The sequence below is a fragment of the Platalea leucorodia genome, assembly GCF_965183815.1.
Source record: "Platalea leucorodia genome assembly, chromosome: 11".
In the NCBI taxonomy this organism is placed as follows: Eukaryota; Metazoa; Chordata; class Aves; order Pelecaniformes; family Threskiornithidae; genus Platalea; species Platalea leucorodia.
Window position 1 is genome coordinate 19,070,992 of NC_138833.1, and position 24,435 is coordinate 19,095,426.

At 42.7% G+C, this 24,435-nt stretch overlaps 1 protein-coding gene across 1 annotated transcript; it reads right to left on the reverse strand.

Moving 5' to 3' along the window:
• Positions 1-15,522: 15,522 nt before the first annotated feature.
• NMUR2 (neuromedin U receptor 2) lies at positions 15,523-24,058 on the reverse strand (the record flags this gene model as incomplete). The annotated part of the gene is made up of 4 exons (XM_082323821.1): positions 15,523-15,782; positions 16,767-16,892; positions 18,231-18,315; positions 23,339-24,058. 4 exons carry the CDS (start codon positions 24,056-24,058, stop codon positions 15,523-15,525), a joined length of 1,191 nt encoding a protein of 396 aa, XP_082179947.1.
• Between the last annotated feature and the right edge of the window lie 377 nt (positions 24,059-24,435).

The following is a 24,435-nucleotide window of genomic DNA, read 5'->3' on the forward strand; positions in this document are numbered from 1 at the left end:
GAGGAAGAGGACCCCTTGGCCTTCTCTTCCGTGCGGAAAAGCATTAAGTGTATTGGTCTGGGTGCAAATGTGCTTGTGAGAAAACAGAGATAATTTTCTATGAGGACCAAACGCATTCAAAGAGGGAAGGAGGGGAAAAGGGGAGCAAGAGTTTTTCTTTCCTGCATTTGCCCTGAGGGGGTTTATTCTACCCTAGGTTACCCCAGGGGCTGTAGGGAAATGTTAGCTATGCCAGCCCAAGGTTTGCTGTCTCTCTGTTTTCTGGGAGTGTGACAGCCGACGTTTACAAAGATGGTTGTCTAGTGGGGTCATGTTTTAGTGGCGCTCCATTATCCTGTCTTCCTGAGGGAGAGGAGAAGTCATTATTGAAAAACCTGGGTCTCTCTAGCAACAGGCTGGCAGTTTTTGTATACCAAGCAAGAACCTTTTTGAGGTTCTTTTGTATATGCCCATTAAACCCTCAGGAGTATTGTGGCAACGAGGGATCATCAGCATATAGCAAAGGCGTGGCCTTGAGAATTTTCCCAGACGCTCCACTGGCCTCATGTCCAGATGGAAGGTGACAGAGGAGCTGTTATCCAGGCTGCCGAAGTCCTAATGGCCAGTCATGCTTGTTGTACTAGAGATCTGCATTATCAGAGATGCTTGCCTAGGAGCCTTTATAGCCACATTTTGCAGTCTTGATTTTGGATGTATATACAAAGCCAAATCCTGATCTTGGTGACGCCAGTGTAAAACTGAAGTTTATTATTACATTCATTTCAAAGTAAGCTCTAGGCTGTAGTAATGGGAACAGAATCTGACCAAAGATCCCCTTTTGGATGAAGGGAGAAAACAGACCCTTTGCAGTGGAAAGGGTATGAGGAGGAAAACCTCGTATCCTACCGCAGTCCCTCAGTGTATAGTGCAGAGTGCTGCAGGTCTGTGTGTGTCTTCTCCATGCATGCTTATGTTCGCACTTGTGAGGGGCAGTCTGTCTCCATGAGTCACAACATCTCCTCAGTACATGCACAGCTCTGTCTCTTCAGTCTAGGCAGAACGCTGCACCTATAGCTGTGTACGTGCATGTGGACCATAACAACCCATCAGCATGCACTGAATCCATCCCTTGAGCCTAAAAGCTTATGTCCCTTACACCTCAGAGTCTGTTCGGGGGCGGAAGACTGAAATTGAATCTCCTCTGTGGGTATGTGCTAGAATCCCATATATATGCGTGTGCATAAACACACACACATATATATAAGCATGTATTTTTGTGTTTCCATATCATCTGAGGGTGTTCTTTTCTGTGATTCTGTGCTAGTGGGCACAAAAGCAGTGTTCAAGATTAATTCCATTTAATTTTAGTGATAAAGAACATTGCAGTCACAAGAGGTTTGCCATCAATGTTGGAGGACGTTAAGTATTTGGGGTATTTTTAGTTGCAAGATAATAATGTTCTGGTGTAAATGTTTTATAATTATCTCATGAATTATTCACAGTTAACTTGATAACCCAATGTTTTATGGGATATGGTCTCTAGAGTGCGAGGAGGGAGGGAAAATTTAAAAATAAATAAATGTGAAGACAGGACCCAGCTGCAACAATGAGAAAGCACTGAGGCCTCTGATTTATCTTCTGTCTGCACTGAAGGGTAGTTTCATTCTTTTATTTATATTTTTGTGGTGATGAGCCACAGAATGTGAGTAAGTGGATGAGGTTATTTTCTATATATATATATATAGAAGGAAAAGAAAAACTGGGAAAGAAATCAAACTCTCTTCACTGTTTTTTAATCTGAAAGTACTGCTTGAATTATTTCACCTATTGTTCTGGAGCTCAGAGGTTCTATTATTGTTGATACCATTTCAATCTGGTGTAACATTAGTGAAAACCGGTGTGGATTTTTCTTTATGCATATTTCGGGGCCTTTTTTCTCCCTTCCCCTTCCCCTTTCCCTTTCCCTCTTTTCTTTCATCCTTATTCCAATTCTTTCTTAAATTTCCTTTTTTTTTCCCCTTTCCTTTTCAGTTCCTGTCGTCTCCTCTGGGCTTTTCTTCCCCCCCCCTTCTCTCTGATTCTTTCACCACTTCCCATCTTTCAATGTTTTTGTCTGTCTACAGTTCACACTTTGTATTTTCTATTGCTAACAGGATCTTTATACTATTTGCTGGAGTCCACAAGCCTTAACCCAAATCAGCAGAAGAAAGTATCAGACCCAAAGAGTTCCTGCAATTTAATGAAACATGGGGACAGCTTCTGGAAGGAGAGTGTTGAAACTCACACCTGGACATCCAATCTGAATGTCTATCAGGCCTTGATAACCAAAATGCACTGTGAAGAAATGCAGTAACTTCATTGCTATACCCCAGAGATCAACAGCACAAAATACCCAGCAAGGGACTGGAGATGTCTCCCAGCTTGCCAGATATCCATGAATCTAAATGGAAACATGGCAAACGGCACTTACTTAATCCCAGCAGGAGCAAAGGCTGCCCTCGTACCCAGAGAAACAACTGATAGGTAATAGAGGACTGAGACCTCCAGGGAACTGTCCAGGAGCAGCATCTCCTCTATGGAAGACAAAAGCCTGGGGCAAAATCCAAGGTCTTCTCTGTATGGGCAGTGGGAACAGAACAGTATAATCTTTGGGTTGCCTGGCCCGAAAGTCACCTGAGTCCAGGGGCTTAGCTGTGATGAGGTTTATTCCACTGTAGTTTCCATAAAGAGTTTTCATCAATCAGGAATGCATGTACTTTTATAAAGAAACTCTGGGGGTCTGCAGAGTCTGATGGATACACTTATAAATTTCAAAGTGGCAATTTGGAGGGTAGCTGGCAAGACATGAGCCATTGTAGAAAGATGAATTCACGGGCAGGACTTTTTAGGGAATGAATTTGAGAATGAAAGAGTGATTCCATCAACTTGTTTCATTCATTTATTTAAATTTATGCTACAAAATGAACAGGAGAGGAAAGCCAAAACTTGCACAGATGATTTTTCTTCTTTTTCCCAACCTTCTTTTGTTTATTAAACTGCTCTGGATACACCTTTCAAAGTACCTTTTTTTTGGCTCACTGTTTATTATAGCTTCATCAGCCTTGAAATGGGAGCTGCAGGCAGCTTGATGAATGGATCAAAAAGCTGCTTCTGCCAGAATCAAACTAACAAAACCACCTCAATATCCATAAACCCTTTTGTTTTAGCATTTCTAAAACAAGCACTATTTCCCTCAGAGCATCACTGGAGTGATGCACCAGCATCCCTCAGTGTTTCAGCAAAGGGATTTCTTTTTTCAGTTATGCCCAGGGCAAAAGTTTGTCACTGGGTCACGAACACGACTCAGCCTGCAGCACTGGAGAGCAAGGGCAGCTGGGGTATGGTAGAGGGAGACAGTCTTAGGAAGGCTTAGCAAATCTTGACTCCCAAATGTGCTGGGCAGATCAATGGAGTGAATGAGCCAAGATGTACGGAGTTGGGTCCTGTTCACAGACACTAGCACCTGTCCTGCTTCCATACAGCTGTTTTTTACCTAGATACTTTCTAAACTGTCCTTTTAGTTCCAATCCTTCTTTAAATATAGACAGCTAAATACATTCCTGGTTCAAACCTTTTGTCTTCAGCACACTTACTAAGTTCCACAGTTGGTCCAGCCTGGCAGGAAACTAGGGTTTTAGCTACTGTGATGTATTGTAGAGGTAAGTAGTTCAGTCCCATTGGTGAAGGTATGAAATGTTCATAAGAAAATAAATACCCCATAAGAAAGTGGTAATGGACCACCAGTTGCAAAAGCTCCCAAATAGCTAGGTGAAGAAATGTTACATATCCTGCTGTAGTAAATATCACAGATGTTGCAGCAAAGGATGTGGGGGGGACGACGACACACACGACACCACCAACAAAAAAACCCCTAAAACAAGTAACAAAAAAGAATGAAGATATCTGACTTCTGAGAGGAAGGACCAGTGGTGGATCCCAAGGGCAAAATGACATAGGTTTGTGTTCCTTTCCTCACTAACCTTGTTTCACCTCTACATGCAAAGCTGATTAATATGCAAAGGAAGGGATGTGAATGGCCCCTTGGCCTAAGCTCATTGGTATGTAATTTGCCAACATGGATCATATTGAGAACAGTGCATCCTATGGTGACACAGTTTCCAATATGCAGCAAGAGGGCAGCGCTCAAGGACTGCTGCGAGGATGTCTGATATAAAATTGGGCTCTGCCAAAGGCAACAGTCATCTTGTCTCTGTTCCTACTCATTGCTTGTCTGGTTTCTGACTGTCTTTGTCATCACTGGCCTGCCAAAGTCCTGGGCTGGTTAGGCTCACATCTTCCAAGTAATGACTCCAGTGCCATGGCCATACTATGGGCTTGTTTCCAAATTATGGAGAGCCAATATTACTGAGTTATTGCAGTGGCCCCACCCTGTCTCTTTTTTCCTGTCTGTTCCAGTCCCTCTTAAGAACTGTCTGGCTTCAGAAAGAACTTTGCTGTTCCTTGAGACAGGAGGTGAATATGAGCGGGGAAGAACAGAGAGATGGAGACTGCCTTTCTCTTGCTGGAAAGATGTGGCATGCACAAGGCCATGCAGACAGGAATACTCATGGGAATAAGAGGTAAGAGATCAGAAGGTACCTTGACCTTTGGGATTCTCTCGTTGTTCAGAATGCATAATTGCAGTTTGTTTAACACCAAGGGATAACTGATCATTCACAGGAAAGAAGCCAATGGTGGGGATCAATATTTCTATTGCTGTTCTAGAAAACTAGGAGAAAAGGAGTGACTCTTTATCTATTACAGCAAAGCAGAAGAAATATATGCTTAAGGTTTCTTGTAGAAGGGGCCAACAGAGCGTTTGTTCAATGCCGGCTGTCATTTCGGTCTTGAGATTCAGTGAATGTGTGTGGATGATGTGTATCCTGCACTTCAGATGTGGTCTGACTGGAGGCAGGGCAGAGGACAGCTCTGCCATCTTTGATCTAGAGAGAAAAATTAAGTCACCATGAGGGTAATATAAGGAATATCTGGGCCACAGACTGATGTGTGGAATAGCAACCTGAGCAGATCACAACTGAACACTTCAATCTCTATTTTCTATGTAGGCCATATTGATGCATATTTTTTATACAGACGTGTAAGTTAGCAAGAGCTGACTTCATTCGGTAGAGCCAGAGCTGAGTTTGCACTGGCACCTGTGGGATCCTGCATAAAAGCATACATTTTTTTTTTCTTTCCAGGGCAAAAATCTGTTTTATCAAAATGTTTAGCTGAAGGATTTTGTTTCCTATCCAATATTTGTTTCCCATCAAATATTTTTTTCCCATCAAATATTTGTTGAGCCCTTCTTGGAGGGTCTCACAGAAGGAGTAGGAAGGGGTGACTCTTTGAATGGGGTTTAGTGTAGAAAATCTTAATTATTGGCACCGGCAAGGAATATGGCTCTGAGTTAAGTATATCTGGATTTGTAGTTGTGTTGGTCATGCATCAATATCCTGATCTCTTGTCTACAGGGTGCAATCTGTATATAATTATGATGCCACTCCGCTGTGAAACAAAACCAAAAGACTAAGAATTGCCCTGAAACAAGAGTATTTTTCAGGTCAGCTTGGATGAGCAGGCCAAGTCTGACTCACCAGCTATGTGGTGCCTCTACACATGTTTGCTTGGACCTGAGGAGCATCCTGTTTTTGTGTGACCCTGCACTGTGCTGACTGAACAGCACATGCATCTCCCTTGCTGAGCTTATCCAGCAACAGACCGCTTCTAAGTAAGGAAAAAAAGAAATGAAAACATGAAACATCTCGAAATCATAAATCAACACTGAGAGAGCTGGAACAGGTTCTCTCTTGGGGCATCTTGTACACCTCACATGCAGGCTTAGAGTCCAAGGCTGATGGAAATCACAGGGCACCCCGCTGCCTCGCTCCCCACGCAGGTTTTTCATGGCACAAGACTGACCTCCAGTGGACACTGACTGGTGTCGTTAACCTGTAAATCCGGGGAAGATGTGCACAAATGATCTTTGGAGGCCACACGTTCAGATTTCAGGGCAAGTATTTGCTCCTTGGCTTCTTCAGGCCTTTCTGGCCTAAAAACAGACCTTAGGAACAGTCTCTTGCTGAGCTGATAAATGCAACGTGGTAACACTGAGATCGATAAATTATCGTACCTACGACCTCTCTCCCTACAGAGCAGAGAGGGATGCAACAAAGTGATGAGCAAGCAAGGGGCAACAGAGAAAGGGAAGACCCTGAAGCTTTTGGGGCAGAAAGAGTTTTATTCTGAATGAGGCTCTATCCCTCAGAAAGTCCAGGACTAAGGGCAAGGACCTGACTGCAGTTGATGTGGTATAGTCCCCTCACAGTAGTTTGTGTCATTCCTATTAACTGCATGGGGCAGTCACCAGAGCCTCAGAAAGGCTTGTCCTCTAGCTGCACTGCTACCAGGGTTCAAGTTAGTTAACTGAAGTATACATGCATGATTTGCAACTCTACCTTTGTAGGATGAGGGGACATACATCCCAGTTTAACCTGTGGTTCCACTTTCAGGGTAGCAGAGAGCCGGGCAGAAGTGCTCATCTAAATGAGGAGGAACCATCTGCATAAAGAATCACTGGGACTTTCCTTCCTTCCCAGAGACCACAGGTGTCATCTTCTAACGGTAGAAATACAGCTCTCTGATTTCTCTCATAACTGCCACAAAACTCTTCCTGCCTTTTATGTTGCTGGTGGGAGTTTCATTCTCCTTCCCCTACGTCTTTAGAAGGCTTCATAGTATTTCACATGCTCTCAACACAAGCCTATTGGTTGCTGCTATCTCACAACTCTTTCCTCACTGCATGAATACAAATCTCTCCTCATTCTTCTCAGAACAGCATCCTGCTTCTACCAGTGAGGAATCACTGACACCATGACAAAATTTGATAGACTTGGGAAGAGGTGACCTGGCTGGGTAACAGTTACTTGACCTCCAACAGAAGGAAGAAGATATTTCCTCTGCCAGTGGAGAACTTTTGTGAATGGTAAGCCACAGCAGTGCAACCTTACCTACTAGAAGGTGAGAAACCCGTCAACTGCTAGAGATAGGTCCTGCTCCTTATTTCCCAAGGAAACATGTTATCAACAGCTAAGGAGAGGATGAGGTATGAGGGGCTGCCCTGGATCTAGTCCAGTTAGTGCATTTTTATCTCAGAGAGGATGTTCAAGGAGAGAGCTATCATCAGTATATGACTTTGGGGCAACCAGAGCTGCATTAATCAAGAGAGATCTTTGGCTTACCAAATGTGCCAGTAATAAGAGGTCATTCTGGACTGAGTACATCCAATGTTCAGACTCAGTATGACTCAGGTTTAGCTCAGATTGGCACCCAGGGCAGATTCCAATAGGTATAGACTTTGAACCTAGGCACTTTCCACGTATCTGAACATGGTGGAAAGATCGCAGTGCCCTTGGCATCTGCATAAGGGAAGCATTCACCTAGCAGTTTGTATAGATGTCTGTTGTGGAGCTCAATGGTTGTGATGAACTTGGGTAGGCTGCAAAATGGATAGATGAAATGCCTCACTTAAAAACAGCTCAAAGGAACAGCAGAAGCTATGAAAAATTGGGAGAGATCTCTGGAGGGAGCAGGACAGACACAGCTGAGCTGCCTTTCCCAGAGCCTACTTAGCATAGGCCAAGGCCGTCATTTACTATTGACTGTAGGGATGTTTTACAAGTGCCCCTTCTGGTTTAGAGAGATATGAAATCTGTATGTAATTAAGTTAATTTGGAGTTGAACATGGGCAAAGACAATGACCTGGATATAACAAAAGAAGAGTAAGAAAGAGGGCAAGGAGTTGCTAAGAAACAGATCTATTGCACTAAATCCTCCCCCCCATCAAATAAACCATTTTTAGGATGGCTGAGTGATGGGGCAGACAGAGCACAGGCATGGAAATGATTGCTATATCAAGAATTCAGAAGAATGAAGGAGATAGGAGGGTTATGACTTGGAGAACTGAGAAGGGCAAAAAGGGAGAGGAAAATGACTTCTTTTGCAGGTGACAGCTGTGGCCAGTACAGTTTAGTGGCAGAGCAGTGGCTTTGGGATCAGCAGAGTGATGTCCTGTGCCTGACTTGCCTTCCTATCTGAGGGAACCTCTCCAATGCTCTGAGCCTCCACTCGGAAGTGCTCTGGGACTGGCTACCACCATGTCTTGCTTATCCAAGATCAGCAAATAGCCCCTCTTGAAGCACAAGGCTTTTACCTTCTCCAGTATTTGACCCTGGTGAGAATTTTCACTGGAGTCAAGCATTAGGGTGAAGACTTAAGACTGCTTCTCCATGGCTTTTAGAAATGATATTAAAATAGCGCATTCAAGCCAAACGGAGGATGGAAAAGAGGTCTGCAGAAAGGACCAGAATACTTAACAGTCAGCAAAGCATAAGTAAATAGACAAGTTATGATCAATGAGTGAGTTTGAATTTGACAGAGCTTTCCTGCAAACATAGGGGAGGGAAGGGGGGCGAAACATTCCCCGCCAGTATGAGCTGTAATAAAGGACCTGCTGTTTTCTGATTCTCACTCTCTGTGAAAATTGAAAAGGTTAGCCAGGTAATTGAAATCGGGACTGGAATACAAATACAGTGTGAAAACCCTACAGCTGGCAAATAAAGTTGCAGGGAAAAGACTCAATCCTCAGTGGAATTTCTTAGTGGTGAAAAGACAGGGGTGGATGGGGGGGAGAGATGATTCTTCAGTATTCCTGTTCCTCATGGGAGGGGAGATAGGGGAAGAAATGAGACCTGAAGTGACCAGATTGAGGCTAACACTTATATGAGTGCTCCTTTCTGTCAATGCAAGAGACTGTAAAAAAGTGGAGTGTGCTAAGGCTGAATCATGTATGGCAGTCATTGCTGCCTCTTGGACTAATGTAGTAGGTTTACTGGGAATTGGTAGGTTGGCATGTCAGCCCCCACTTAGGGACTATTTCTTGTTATACGTGCGAGAGAGCTCCACACAACTCAGCCCCTCGTCTTGGGGCTGAGACACATAGGCAAATTAGACGCAACTGGACCAATGTCAACTGCCTCTTCATTTTTGTTGTATGCAAGAACACAAACTGATTTGCATTACTTTAGGCTAAGAGCACAGAGATAGATGGTTACTGCGAAGCAGCTGAGGAATGGTTCCTTGCTACCCCACTGTGTACTGTATGTGTCTGAGTCCCAGGGGAGGGTCCTGTCATTGTTACTGTAATGTAAATTTATATCTGTTGCTATATCTGTCGTCTGCTTTTCTGCAGGAGCAGGTAACTTGAGCTGGGAGGAAACAGTGGTGCAGGGCTTGGGGGAAGCTGAGGTTTGTGGTATTAGCCAAGTTTGTTCGCATTCAGAAAAAAGCCTCTGCATGTGGGATTTCCCTAGCACCAAGCCAACTCACAGAAACTCTAGTCTGTATGCGGCTAAATAAACAATAATTATACCTCCAAGTTCCTGCGTTGGTGTTTTATTTCCTTCCTCACGGAAAGGCTGGGGAGTTCTATTTCCCAAAACTGTGACGCTTGTAGTTTTTTGCTGCAGTTGCTCAGTGCTGCCCAACCCACCTGCGCTGCAGTCAACAGCAGTATGAAAAGACTTCCCTTTGGAGCCTTTCCATTGAGTTTAGGCAGCTATTTAGCACATTCTGTGGCAGGACAGATATCTTTCCTGCCCTTACTAGCTCCTATAGAAGTAAGGGAAGGAAACTGCAAGCTTGCAAATAAATGCTGTAAACCCTGCAAGTGAAAGAGCTTTGTTTGAATTTCCCTAGCTTGTGAGAGCATGGTCCAGGTGTCCCAGAGGCACCAGACCCAGATCAATGAACAAAACTGTAGATGAGCCCCTGAGGATGCTGTTCTCCCAGTGTTTTGCAGTGAGTTAGTTGTTAGCCATTTGTTTTGCTCATTTGGAGCATGATTTTCCTAGTGAGTCATTTCTAAGGGGGTCTCTTGGGTTCTAAAGAAGTGAAACAATTGAAACGAACTGACAAACATACCTGCTCTGCAACAAAGAGCATACAGCATTTCAAGGTGACCTGTACCTAGCTGCCTGTCTAGCTTTGTTTTTCAACTGTAGAAGATATGCATAAAAACTACCTGTAAAACACCTAAGGTAGATGACTGAAATATGTCAGATAAATTAATTTTAGCACATCTTTTTTTTCCTTCTTTGACCTTAAAAGGAATCCAGATTTCCTCTGATGGAGCTCTTCATGTTGTAAACATCTGACTCTAAGAGTCTTTTGGAAAACCCACTTCTAGACAAAAAAGGCTAACAAAAGCCTGTTCCTCTGGAAGGAACTTTGCTGCATTTCACAACATAGTATAAGATGAGGATGCATGAAAAAAAGTTAGTTGGGCTTTTAAAATAAAGACTTCAGTATTTCATTTATGAATTAGCTATCCTAGTGGGAAGCAAATTATTCCAACAGCTCCCATCCTCCTAAAATTAATCCTTCTTTAAAAATTAAGTGGATATAAGGTAATTTACTTTAAAAACAACAGCTGCAACTTTTCAGGGTTTCACAAAGTCTGAACAGTAACAGAAAGTCTTCCACTTCTGGTGGCAAATGAGCTTAGCTCTCTGCCTCTCTGTCTGGGGTACGATCAAAGCAGGCTGTTGAATAGCCAAAATGTGAAATGAAAAGAAACGTGGAAGAAAACCAGCAACCCTTGACTCTCCAGGTGAGGTTCTTACATTACGGTCCATGCTTATTTTACACACAGCAAATTCCTTTTTTCAAGTCAGGGAAATCAGTCCTGAATCATGCACAAGGTCACTGTCTTTTGGTGCATGAGCCCTTATGGCTTGTGATCTACCCTAACAACCTCAAAAGTGTTTCTTTTCCTGGGCAGGGAGATCTGGGCAATTCTCTGCAGAGTTTCTTTTCAAACTCTTTTATCCCCCGACTCACTCGGAAGGACATTTGCCATCATTGCATCAGTTTGGACCAAATTCTAAAACCAACTTTTAATCCTTGCAAGAGTTTCTGGTGGTTTGATTTCTTGTCTTTTCTCCTTATTCCTCCTCAGTTTATTATAGAAAGAAAAAGTCCAGATTATTATTCTGTTTTCATTACCATATTTTTCCTTTAATATCCATTTGATATGGAAATGCTACAGCTCAGCAATTTTATAGATTTGCTAGTCTGTGGAACAAGAAACCTCAGTGGGAAAAAACCTAGCAAGTGTCATAATGAACAGCAGAGAAAATGAGGCAAACCACTGTAGAAAAACAGAGAGGGAGAGCAGACCTCGCTGTTACATAGCCTGGGAAACAGCACTTTTTGCTTTGGGGCCTTCTCCTGGCTATGGCAACCATGCTGCCCAGTTTTTAACCTCTCCTCTGAAGAAGCAGTTGTGCAGAGCACTTGAATGCAACAAACCACAGTGGGATTAGTGCTGTATTTTCATGAGTCTATAACAGCTGAAATAATCTGCATTTTTTTTTTTTCCAAGTACTGTGATTTGTAGTAAGTCCTTAGTGTCCTGCACTTGGTGCTGGCTGAACATCCAGGGAATCTCCATCTTCTGCTACTCACATGAAATCAGAGGGAGAAACAAGAAGCACAAGGATTGCTGGAGGATGGACCACTCATAGGAAGAGAGACTCCAGTATATTTATTTTCATGTTACACACAGATACATATAACCAGCTCTGCAGCTGAAATGGACATTTAGTTCTACTGATAAGCCATGGATTGAATGCTTCGAAAGACGAAAAACTCTTCATATAAACTTAACAGAATTTTCCACTTGCTGTCATGATGGTTTTTCCAGTACTGAACCTGGCATTAGATCTGAGTATCACTCATTGGCAATGCAAGCAATTCTTCTCTCCTTTAAGTGCTTCCTTGCAACACATTTCAAACTGTCCACGTTTTGTTCACAGTGCTGGAGCATTGCCCCTGCACTCCACACTTTCTGCTCACACACTTGCATGTTTCCCAGAGGGAAACAGAAGCAGAGAAATAAATCAATAGACAGTTTTGTCTAGAAAGTCATGCTTGATTTCAAATAAATATATTTTTATCACACTAGACCACTTTGGGGAAAAGTGAGTTGTTCTCCATTTTCTTGCAACAGGAGTTTTTCTCTGCCAGTTGCCAACACTTGTCAGCACTTGGCTATGAAAGCTGCTAAATGTATAAATAAAGGAATATCATCGGCTTTCATGACATGTCTATCCATTTTCCTAGTATTTTCATGTTTGGATCCAGCTTCCAAAATTCAGCCAGGTAAATATCAGAGCAGAGCGATAAATAACTCATACACCGACCTTTTGGGAAGAAAAGCCTCCAGTGGATATCAACACTATTTTCTAGAGATCTGACCTCAAGACCGAGGGGGTACTGAGCTGTGCTGTCACAGAGAATTTAACTCGGAGCACTCAACCTCAATCCAGCCCACGTTTTTTTCACTGTGTTTATTTTATTTTTAGCAGAGTTTAGAAGAATTTTGACATGTCTCCCCCAATAACACTTTCACAGAAAGTTTGGCTTGGTGCAAGGCTACACGTTTTCATCTTTCCTTTTGGCATTTGGCCAAAAAAGTTCAGTAGTTTTTGGTTATGAGTGTCACTTCTTTTGACTGATGTCAAATTAAATGTGCTAAAAACTGCTTTTAGAAAAAAAAAAAACAAACTTCAGAACAGGAGGTGGGTTCCTGGTCATTTGCTTCTCACTAGTTATCTTCTAAAATTTCCCCATCCATGCATGCTTTTTTCCCCACCACCACTTTCTCTTTCTCTCTAAAGTCCTTTTGCTTCCCTGGGAACCAAAATTTGGCCATTTTATTTAAGATCACACAAAATCTTTACCCTACAGCTTCACATCCCAGCCTTGCCTGTGGGTCTGTGTGCTCATCTGCAAGTCAGAGATGCATTTAACAACCCCAAGCTTTGCAGCCAAAGTTGCAATTCTCCCATGAAGGGAGGAGAAGAGAGGAGCATCACTTGTGAATGGCTCTCTGTGCACCAACACAAGATGATGTCTGGTCCTAAATACATAAGATGCATTCAAAGAGCCACAAAATCTTGCAGAGGAATGTCCCCATCGTATGGTGGATGTGTGACTATGTCAAACTATACTGTCTCCTCACTCCTTTGGCTGGGTGTCTAGGGCAGTGGAGAAGACACAGTGGTACACAGCTGGGATGAGGAGGGTAACCCCTGGGCTCAGTTAGGGAGTTGCACAAGTGAGGCGCAGGGTGAGGGAGGAAATCCCGTGCAGCCTCTGCCCAGGCAGTCCTCAGCCCATTAGTGGGAGTACAGAGCTCAGTGCCCTGCACGGGTGGGAGAACAGGGACCTGGGCAGCTTGCAGGTGGCAAGGCATGACCAGCACAGCAAATCTAGAGGGAAAACGCACTTTAATGTCTGGTGGAGGGAAAAATGATAATACAAAACTCGTTAGAAATGTAAATATCACTGAAAAAACTCCAGTGTCCACTTGGGGGTGGCAAAGTATTTCAGCTGTGTCTTCAGGGAGCAGGAATTGTCTTTTCTCTCCAGGGCCTTGTGTGTATCTGTTACCGTCTCCATGGCTTGTTTCTCAAGATTGCAGCTGGTAAAATGGGTCTGACGGAGAACATGGGCTAAAATTCCCTTTGCGCTGCAGGAAAAGGTGACTCACCAGCTTCCATGAGCCACCCAGGTCTCGCCTCGTCTAGGAGTCCCACAGCAAGAGGCAAAACAGAAGACTTTGGGGCAAACAAGGTAAGAGCCCATTGTAGCAGGAGTATAACCCATTCCTCCTATGGTGGGAAATGTCATCTGGATCCCCAGTGACAAGACTGGAATAAGCCTTTATGCATACAGTGTATCATCTTTCAGGAACTAATGTTCTTATTCGCTATGATAACTCTGTGTACTCTGACTATGTAAGTAAGTCCCAGCCCCTTGATGATACACATCAGATAATTTTCTGTGGCAGTGCGTGCCAAGCCTGAGCCCAGTGTGGTGGCTAAGCCTAGCCCTGCGTCATGATGCACAAGGGAGGTATTTCTCTGAAATACAAGCAGGCTTTGAAACTTTGAAACCTCTGTTTGTAAACTTCTCCGTCATATAATGGATTCACCTTGTTCTGCCTTCACAAAATTCTGTAGGGTCCTGACCTTGCAGTTAGTGGAGCTCAGGAACTCATCAGCTTGGATGTAAGTGTGCTGCCTTCAGGATATGTTTGCCTGACTGGGATATGGGAGAGTTTCCCAGACCTTATGTTGTGCTTTGTGGCAAAACCTAAATTCAGTAGATGCAAAATCACTGAAAAACTCTCTTTTTTATTGCCTTTGTATCAGCTTCTCTGATCCTGCAGGTTTGTCCCAATTCCATTGTGAATGTTTTCCAGCCTGTTTCCTGCTGGTTGCTAACCCCATGTAATCTCTTGACTTCTGCAATCCACCTGGTATGGGCAGGTGTGAAGTCTGATGAAGTATAACCACAGGGCTTCACTGGTAGAGACAACACATAAGTATCTGAAGTTCAAGCAATGATAAGAAGTTTTTGCAAACTGCAGGAGGTGGGGCATAGCAGGGACCTACCACAGTCCATTTGTACGTAGTCAGGCTCAGTTCAGGCAGATGGGCAAAAATGAAGCTGTCCAATGCATGGGATAAGCCTTCAAAGACTGCAGACATTTCACATTCCCTGGGCAGATATCCCCCACTAGCTGCATTTTGGGCAAAGGAGTCACACCAGGAACATTCTCAGCTCCCAGCAATAGCTATTTCCCAGGTAATGTAGATGAATTTGTGGCATGCATGTGCCATTTCAGCACTGTGTAGATATTGTCAGACATAGTATGAGAAGATATGGTAGTAACATTGAGACTTGTTAAAAAAAAAAAAACAAAACACTAAAGGGTAGTTTTTTTGACTGATTCAATGCATTAATCACCACCCCCCACCCAAATCTTCACCTAGCTCAGGAAGGAAAAGTTTGCTTTTCATAATTATTGGCTCCCTGGTTCTTCTCGCCCAGAAATAGTTATTGCTGGTGTCTGATGTTTAGCAGCCCAGTTTAGAGCTGCTCTTGTTCATGCCTACTTGCTGATGTTGCCAAGAGAGGCTTGCAAAGCTACACCTTGAGGTCGTAGGGAAGACAAGTGAGACTGGCTTGCCTAAAGCTAGAAGTGGGTAGACAAGGCTTGTGCAGCAAGTTGCTCCATTTCAAACCAAGTAAACTGATGTTGAGGCTGGTGCACAAAAAGCCATTTGGTAAGACTTGGGTAAGCTGTGCCTCCCTCCTGTGCTGGTAACATTGGGAGCATGTCTCATTTTTGTAAAGCAGCTCTTTGCTGGCATAGCTTGCAGCCAGTAAGCTGAGATTTCCAGCCCTCCTATTAGCTTGAGGGTAATACAATGCTTCTCAAACACCTGCTAATTACAGTCTCTGCATTCATTCATTCAACAAGACACATCTGTGAGCTCTTCTTGCTGAAATCAGTCTTTTAGGAGGGTCTCTTTTTGTTTCTTAAAGTCATTTTCTTTAACTTCTCTCTCGCCTGGATTACAACGTGGAAAGTCACAGACCAGTGGAGAGCTGAGAACTACTGACAGATGTTCTGTGGGTGCCAGGGAGACTTGTGTCTTCAGCAGAGTCCACGAGATTGTGGTCCTCAACCACAAAGATACTCTGCTGGGCAGGAATCCTGCTGGTGGGATGGTTAGGGGCCCAGTGCTTGCAGCAAGGAGCGATCACACTGAGGAAAGCCATCCTGAAGCGCTGGGACAACAGATTGTAAATGATGGGGTTCACAGCAGAGCTCAGATAGAAGAAAACACCTATGAGAACAAGGATGAGGAAAAGGAGAGAGACCTCATTTTTGTGTGGAACAATCTCAGAAGAGGAGAATCTCTTCGTTACCTATTCTGCTCCACCAGGCTTGGGTTCAAGGATGGAGGCAGGGACAGCACATCTCTGCCTGCTACTATCCAGGCAGAGGCAGAGGGATGCCTCACCAAGGCTAGCTCAGGCACTGCGGCACTCAGGGAAAGGAAAGTGGGAGAGAGTATTAACTGGAGCTCACTATCTCCAGCTGTTCAGGAACCAGCTCTCTCTTGAGCTGTACTGACCTGCCTGCAGCACAGCCCTCATCCCCACAGCAGGATTTGCACAGCTGGTGCCCCCATCAAAGCTGTCAGAGGATAACTTCCAGCCAAGGGGAGTTAATTTCTTACAACACACCAGGACAATTGCACAAGATTGGATTTGTCTGAGCTGCCTAATGGCCACATTCAGTGTTTTCCCATGGCAGACTGAAAATAAGATTCCTCTTTGAAAAAGCTTTCATTTTATCGTTGGCAGGGCCATAAACGTTTGGTTGTATCACCCAATTCTGAGCAGTATGTAAGTCTTTTGTCTTGCCATTTGGTAAGGTTTCCTGTTTGCCTGAGAGACCTCTGGAGGCTGATGCCTGCTGCTGTGTATTCATTAAAAGCAGCTGAATGACAGCAGACTTCATTTCTGAACATTTCCAAGAAGGAAAAGCAGCTGGTAATGATGTCTGATATCCTTTTTTTTTTTTTTTCTTCCTTTGTGAATATTCAGACAACTGTATTGGACAACATGCCCAGATCTTGAAAGCTGCAGAAACTTGCATACCATTTTTATTAAAGGCATGATTCTTGTCACTGTCTACCAGACCCTAAGAAGCTTTTCCATGCATGCCTCATGTCACCTACAAAATAAATGACTACATATTTCAAGTAAACCACTCACTATTTTTTTTTCCCAGGCCCTGTGCAAGCAGAAGAAGAAAGCTTTACCTGACACCACATGAATTAGGTTGAATATATTAGCCAGAGGCTCAGTCCATTCCACAACAAAGCTGAAGAAGAGTCGATCTATATGGAATGGGGCCCAGCAGATAGCAAAAACCATCACGAGGACAACTAGCATGGAGAAAGGGGAGAAGAAAAACAAGTCAGTTATGGAAGGATATGGTTCACTAGCCTGCACAGAGCAGAGAGAGTTCAGAAAGCTGGATGAAAGACTAAATACACAAATTTTATTCATAGTTTCAAAACTTTTGTCATCCTTTCTGTCTTTCTGCAGTGCTCACTGAAAAACATTAACAGCTAAAAGAACACACTTTCCCCTGATTTCTGTGTTGGATAACTCAACGCATGCACACACAATGACATTCAAGCAGAGCAGGCACAGCCAGGTAATATTGTGGCATGTACAGAGCCCAATGAAGAAACAGCCAGTGAGACATCTGGATTCATCTGTGGTACCTGGGACACACTGACTTCATTGTGCCTTGGAGTTAATTTGCTCTGCACACTATTTGTACATCACATAGCAGGTTAAGGCCATAGGAACTATCTGCTGGTGATAAGTCTGTCTGGGTGCACTGTTCAGCATGAAAGAAAAAGAGTTTGCCTCCATTGCACAGCTTGGCTTGTGCTGGCTCTAGTAAGGACTCTTGCAAACCCATTCCAGACTTGGATCCTATGAACATTTGTGATCACAGTCATGGGGCACAGAAAATCAGGCTGACTTCAAAGTACAGTTTCCTAGTTCAGAAGGTCACACTTAAGTTGCCTAAAAGAATAATGTTGTTGCAGGAAATATTGAAGGTGATTTATGTTTCCTGCATAAACACCATCTCAGTAACAAGGTGATCTTTGCCTTAAAGACAGCCCTAAATTAGGAAGTGATGTGAGTGCTTTCAGGGTGGTTGGAGCACAAATTCTCCTGAATGCTATATAACGTGCAAGTCTGCCTAGGTCCTACTTTTTAGTGGGAAGGTCTAAGTGGTTAAGTCATCGGTAGGTGATGTATGTGGTTTGGCAGGACCTTCCTGTTCATGAGCAGAGCTTGTGGTGTGATGCAAAACAGATGTACATCCTTCTTTAAAAATGTACAAGATAGATAGACTATATGCACTCTGAAAAAGAGGGATCTTTCCTAGAGGGCTGCAAGAGCCAGGTTTGGAATAAGGGATAGTAGAGAGTGGCCATGCAAGCATCTGCCACATAGGTTTGCTCAACCTCCTCTCATGCTGGGGAGGAAAATTTGCCTTCTGAGTCTTTTAATAGTTAGCCATGGCGTTCCACTCCCATGCCTTATAAGTCCAGATAAAACAGCAATAAGCCTTTTTTTTTTTCTTTTTTTAATCACAGCTATTCATAACTCTTGTATCCAGTGAATTTACTTGATACCCTTCAGGACCTGGTCACCCCCTTCTCCATGGTAAATAAAACACAGAAAGACTCACTACTTACACAACATCTTGGTGACTGATTTCCTGGATGGTCTCTGAACATTCACAGCCATTTCCTCCACTTCCAAAGATTTGTCTCCTTTCAACTGGCAAAAGGAGGGAAACCGAAGGAGAGCTTAGACTGGAGATGACATCCGCACCAGACATAGCCTGTTTGATATTTTGATAGCTGTAGTTTGAGAAGGCAAAATTTGGGGCAACTCGGGACTCACTGAAAAAAATTTACATTTAAATTTCAGTTTTAGTCTAGGGAAACATTGAAGCTTTAGGTTCAAAACAATCTGCAAATTTTATGCATCTCAGACTGCATATTTACAGCAAATTTGTATTTCAGTTCCCCACTTGTCCTTTCTCAATGAGTCAATATTTGGTTCACAGTTTGTGTTCAATTTCAACAGTATTTTGTAGGCATTATTTTCTCTTCTAACAAAATATTGTTTGTTTGTTTATTTTCCTAAAAGGGTTCACCACAATTAAGCACAAGCCAATGATCCAAAAAATACCCAGAGAGGCCTCAGTAATCACTGGAAAAATTTCTGTAGAATTCAAGGGAGTTTGTTTCATGCCCTGAGTGTTTGGACTAATTGATATTCAATCCATCTAATGAACAAAACCCATATATGCTCTCTTACAGACAGCCGGTGTGCATGATATGCACAGATTCAGCCACAGACTGCTTGATTACAGCAAGGCATTTTTTTTTCTCCAGTAGTTTTTTCTGGACTTCTAAAAAATGGATATAAAGAATAATAATCTGATCTTCCCTGAAACGCTTCCCGAATAGATTTACAGTGAGAGCACTGATGCTTTGGTGATGAAAAGACCAGGGCTAGATAACCAGGACAATTGCTTTCATTATAAAAGAAATAATCTATGAAGATTGCATAATTGGACCCAGCTTCCTGAAGTGGGAACTTCTGATTAGCCAACAGATTCGGAGTGATGCTTTTTTCAACTGAAAGAAACTGGAAACAAAACTTTTAATTACATGGGAAGGAATATCAGGAATTAGGGAAAAGATAGAAATCAATCTATCTGGATTTGTAAAAATCTTGCGAAAACATGCTAGTTGTGCCATTTTCTTTTGCCTTTTACACTGTGACTTTGTTTCCTGGTTTTTGATTAACAATGTTTTTCTGTAAGGATGATCAAATGAGACCTTCTTTCAACGTTCTATTTATTCATAAAACCCATAAAAAGGAAGCACATGTAAATCAAATTATATTCAATTACAGTGCAATTCAAGCTCTCGTGTTTTACATTATTCCTTTTGTAACTTTTAGTCATAGTCACAGTTGTTTAAGGAAGAGGCTCAGTTGCTTTGAAACATATCTAGCGATAAATGTCTGCTCAGATTGATTAAAATCCCTGGTTTCCCTTCAGTGGTTTTCAGTCTCAACAGTAATCTATTCCAGGCATATTCCAAAACCTCAGAGAATACAGTGCTCTGATGCTGTAATAAACCAGAGACACATGTATCTTTATTTTTCACCTTCCTCCTGTCATTTTGATGATGCTATAAGGCTCTTCTTTAGCCTCAAGCGATAAGAGATGGAGGTATAACTAGTAAGAATAACTCAGCAGTTACAGTTTAATAAAACAATGAGTTATGGCAAAGAGGAAGGGGAAAAAAAAAAAAGAAACGAGTCCATGGCAAAGGCTGTAACTTGAGTTCATGCCAAAAGTTTGACAGAAGGAGAACTCCAGCCAAGGTAGTGGTTACTTTTACATCACTGTGGATGTATGAGGCTATGTAGGGTTGCCTGGAGATGAATGTTACCCATTCACTGCAAGAGAATTAAAAGTGTCTGGAGCAAGAAGCTGAAAATTGGATTTTCCCTCCACATCTTTATTAGCTACAGCATTTCATACTAGAAATCAAAAGGCAGAGTGAAATTAGGGCCTCACCTATCCCCACGCAAACCTAGTGAGGCCACCCAGCAATAGCAGGACAACTGTTTTCTGTAAGGTCCTTGGCCTGTCTGACACGAGTGGTGACCAAACTTTCTTCCAGTTGATGGAAAAACTGATATTTAAAAAACCTCATGGCTTGTGCTAAAGCATGCAGTCCTGCCTATTTCAGTGATTTGGCTGAAGCAGTTGCCACCTGTCTGCTAACTGCAGCCTGGGTGTACTCTTAGCTCACTCCCACTGCAAAGGAAAAGTGTTAGTGGGTGCAAGGTTTGCTGAACAACCTCCATGGAAAGGGCACATACTCTTCCAGGAGTGTGCTGGGCTCTGCAGAAATTAGCCAAAGGTAGTCACTGTCCACAGATGATTCTGGTTTTAACAACTGGGCTTTTAGGGGGCAAAATAGATTTTTGATAATAAAATCTAGACCAGTTGTACATTGGCAAGAATAAGTTGTCTTGATTCAAAGACAGCTGAAATAAAAATTGCCAGTGTGTCCAGTGTGTTACTGAGGAGAAGTGGCACTAAGAGAATTGTTGAACTCACCAGAAGAATCGTCCTGCCCAGGTGAGATCAATATAGTCCCATCTGATCATCTACATCCCCTCACAGATGTCTGAAGTAGATGGGATAAGTAAGTTTCGTGACTCTCCACTCTCTTCATTCACTGTCAAAAATCCTCATTAAATAGAGTCTGACTTTTAGACAACCAGTAATAACCACCTATCCATGTGTCTTTTTAGAGATCAGTTTGAAAGAAATGGACAGGCACCTTGCACTGAATCCTGCTGCAATGCAGACTTCTTCCCAAGCAATGCCACCCCATCTCTATCAGCACTGCAGGGATTAGCTTCTACAAGTAGCCATTTCCCCATGTTCTCATTTTCTCCCTCTCCTCTTCCTCCTCAGTTTTTTGGCTATAGGTTGCAACCAGTAGCCCAACAGCTGAATTGGGTTTAAAGAAGAGCCTGGCTGATTTAGCGATTTGTTCTAAAGGCACCTGTGATGAGAACCCCATGAGAGAGGCAGCAGGAAGCTTCCACAATCAAATCTAATGAGACTATAGGGTAATCATCAAGTGTCCTCTTCTTTACACAAATGCTGGAACTAGCTATTGACCATAACATTGTACTATTAAACCATCAAGCCTTAAAATTATATCCAAGTAGATCATGACATAATTGATCATGCGGTAATCAACCTGACAGCTCTGTTGGCAATAAATTTCCCAGTGAAAAAGACAAATATATTTTTTTTCTTTTTGCAAGGAATAAAGTTAAAAATTAACTCAGCTACCGTCAGACCCATGTTTGCTACCTCCTCACAGCTGCTTAACATGTCACACATGTTTCCTTCTGTATTGCATCCTGAGGCTCTCCTGAGCGCTGGCAAAGCTTGAAGGAGAAACTTTGGTGAGGAAATGCCCTTTCCACAAAGCCTGGACTTGGAAAGGCTATGTCTGCTGAATTTGAGCTGTTGTACAACCTTCGGATCAACTCTGAGCTTTTCCACTACAGTTTGTGAGTAATACGTGGCACTCAGGAGACTCTGGAGTGGTGCTGAAGCTTCATAGCTTTCATCCTCTGTGACTAGATAAAAAGTATCTTCTCTTGAAAAATTATATATATACCCCATTCTTCTATCATTTCTGTTGAAAAAATGAAATTACCTTGCCTAGTGCAGTTTGGAGTGCAATGCAGATATACCCAGGATGGATGTTGTTTAAAATTTGGAAATCTGAGTTGGATATACAGAAAAGCAGAGGCATAAACAATGAGCATTGTAGCCCTTAAGAAAGACAGCTTGAACATATCTGTGAATATACAGCAGTCCTGAGGGAGCAGCCCTCTGGTACCTAGCTTCTCTTCTGGGATGGGGATTAGGAATATCTGCTGCCACAAATATAGAAGTTTTTGCAATCTTCGAGACTTCTTTTTATTAGTTTGGGGGTTTCTCTTTTCCTTTTTGTAACAGCTATATTTTCAGCACTTTTTCCTCCCTTCAGGTCTTATTTTGAAAAATTTTCAGTGAAACTATGTAAAGACTCCACAACAGCCACTGGGCAGTGGGGATAATTTAACCCATTCATTGCTTCAAAGATCTGCTGTATGCTATGGATTTCTGGCAGTTAATCCTGGTGGCTTTTCCTAGGTGAGAAAAAATTGCTTCTGTATAGTTTCAGATAACAGTAAAAATCAGCCAGCACAAGAAGATGATATATATAGATATATAGATATAGATATAGATATATCAGCAGAGATTTGTTTGAATTTCTTGCACATTATTCGGTAAGTTCATTTGTCTCTACTAGCATATCACATCCCTTTCTTGCTGTATGATCAGACACAGCTTTTTAAACTTTAAGTTATATTCAGTGCGATGAGATAGGATTTATATTTTCAAAATATATGTAATGTACGGGAATAAAAAAGTCATCGACTTGCTACAATTAGCAGTGCATTTCAGTGTTGTGCTACATAGTTTCACAATACTGTGATACTGATTGTTTTATCCGTTTATTTAAATGTAGAATACTTCATAAAACTAGTCTCACTTTCCGAAGAGAGAATGAATATGAACTCTAAGGTAGCCTTAATCGATGGTGAAACTATGCCATAGTTATATAAAGAAATGATTGCTGAATTTGCTTGCTGTAGCAATAAGGTAGTGTTTCAGTTTATGACAGATTTGTGAGTTTTAAAAACTGAATATTATCACCATCTCCAGGGAAGGAGAAAAATAGAGTAATGCAATGGGAATTCCACAGTCACAAGAAGAGGGAAAACAAATAATACACGAGATTCAATCACTAGCCTGCTCCATTTTATTCTTTTTACATTTTCCTTTTGGTCTATTTCCTTCTAGTCCCTACTGCAAAGGTGCAAATCTCTGAGAGGCTGGAATCAACCTACAGACTTGGATGTTTAAGTAACATTCAAATGTGAGCAGCAGTGGTGGTAAGTTTTCAAAAAAAAGATTGGGGTAAATTATTCCCCAACATAGTTGTATTAATTTCAGAATGGGGTTACACCAAAGAAGGAGTTGGGTCCACTGTTTTCAGAGGTTTGAAATTATTTTGCTTTTTGGGGGGAAAGCAGATGGGCAAGAAAAAGGTGCAATCACTTAAAAGACACATACAGACACAAACACATAAGAATGAGCTAAGGAAACACTGAGCACAGTCAGAGTAGAACTTACTCTTAGCCCCATCAGATAGTACAGCACACTTATCACCCCCATAGGCAGGACATAGAAGAGAAAAGAAGTAATCTGGACAATACAGTTGTAGATCCACATGGGCATGACTACAGTGCAGGTAGCAGAGCCAGGGACCAGGGTGCCATTGGGGAAATACTGCAGCATGATGCCATGGGTGCCCGTGTTGGGGAGGGCGAAGAGGACAGAGAGGACCCAGAGCACCACGATGGTCCTCAGGGCACGCTTGCGAGTGCTCTCCAGCTTGGCACGGAAAGGGTGGAGGATGGCAATATATCTCTCCACGCTGACTGTGGTCACACTGAGGATAGAGGCGAAACACACTGTCTCAAAGAGTGCCGTCTTCAAATAGCAGCCGATGGGCCCAAACAAGAAGGGGTAGTTGCTCCACATCTCGTAGACTTCCAGTGGCATCCCAAAAAGCAGCACAAGCAGGTCTGAGATGGCGAGACTGAAGAGATAGTAATTGGTCGGGGTCTTCATGTTCCGGTGCTTGAGGATTACCAGGCAAACTAAGAAGTTACCTACCACCCCAACAACGAAGATCAGGGTGTACACCAAAGCCATGGGCAAGAACAGGTGGCTCCGTCTGGGCCCACACAGGAAGGCTAAGTAATCCTCAGTGCTGTTTAAGTACCTCCTGAAATGTTCTTCATGTAGAGCAAGGTGGTTAAACCAGGAGATATTACTGATCCAGGCCATTACTGGATCTGCTGAAATGTTTCACAACTGAGATCCAGTCTTCTTTACGTTCCTCTGTGCTAGTTTGCTCACTTTTTGCAGAGAGAGGAAGAGAGGTGGGGAGTTGTCTTGCCAGACCTAGATGCACAAAGCCACTGAGAGATGTGAGTGAGTGTGTTTGCCTGGCTTCAGTTAAGGTTTTGCAGTTGTAACAGCTGTTCCCCCGCAAGGAGTCCCTTAGCCAGAAAGCCCCTCCTTTCACACATATTCATTGGCTTGCTAAGTGCATTAGATTATAGCGTAAGAAAAGAGGTTCCAGCTACTTGTATCAGCTTCTGTAGCAGATGCATTTACAGAATCAGAAATGTGGGATTTAGAGAGCTGGGAATCTGAAATAT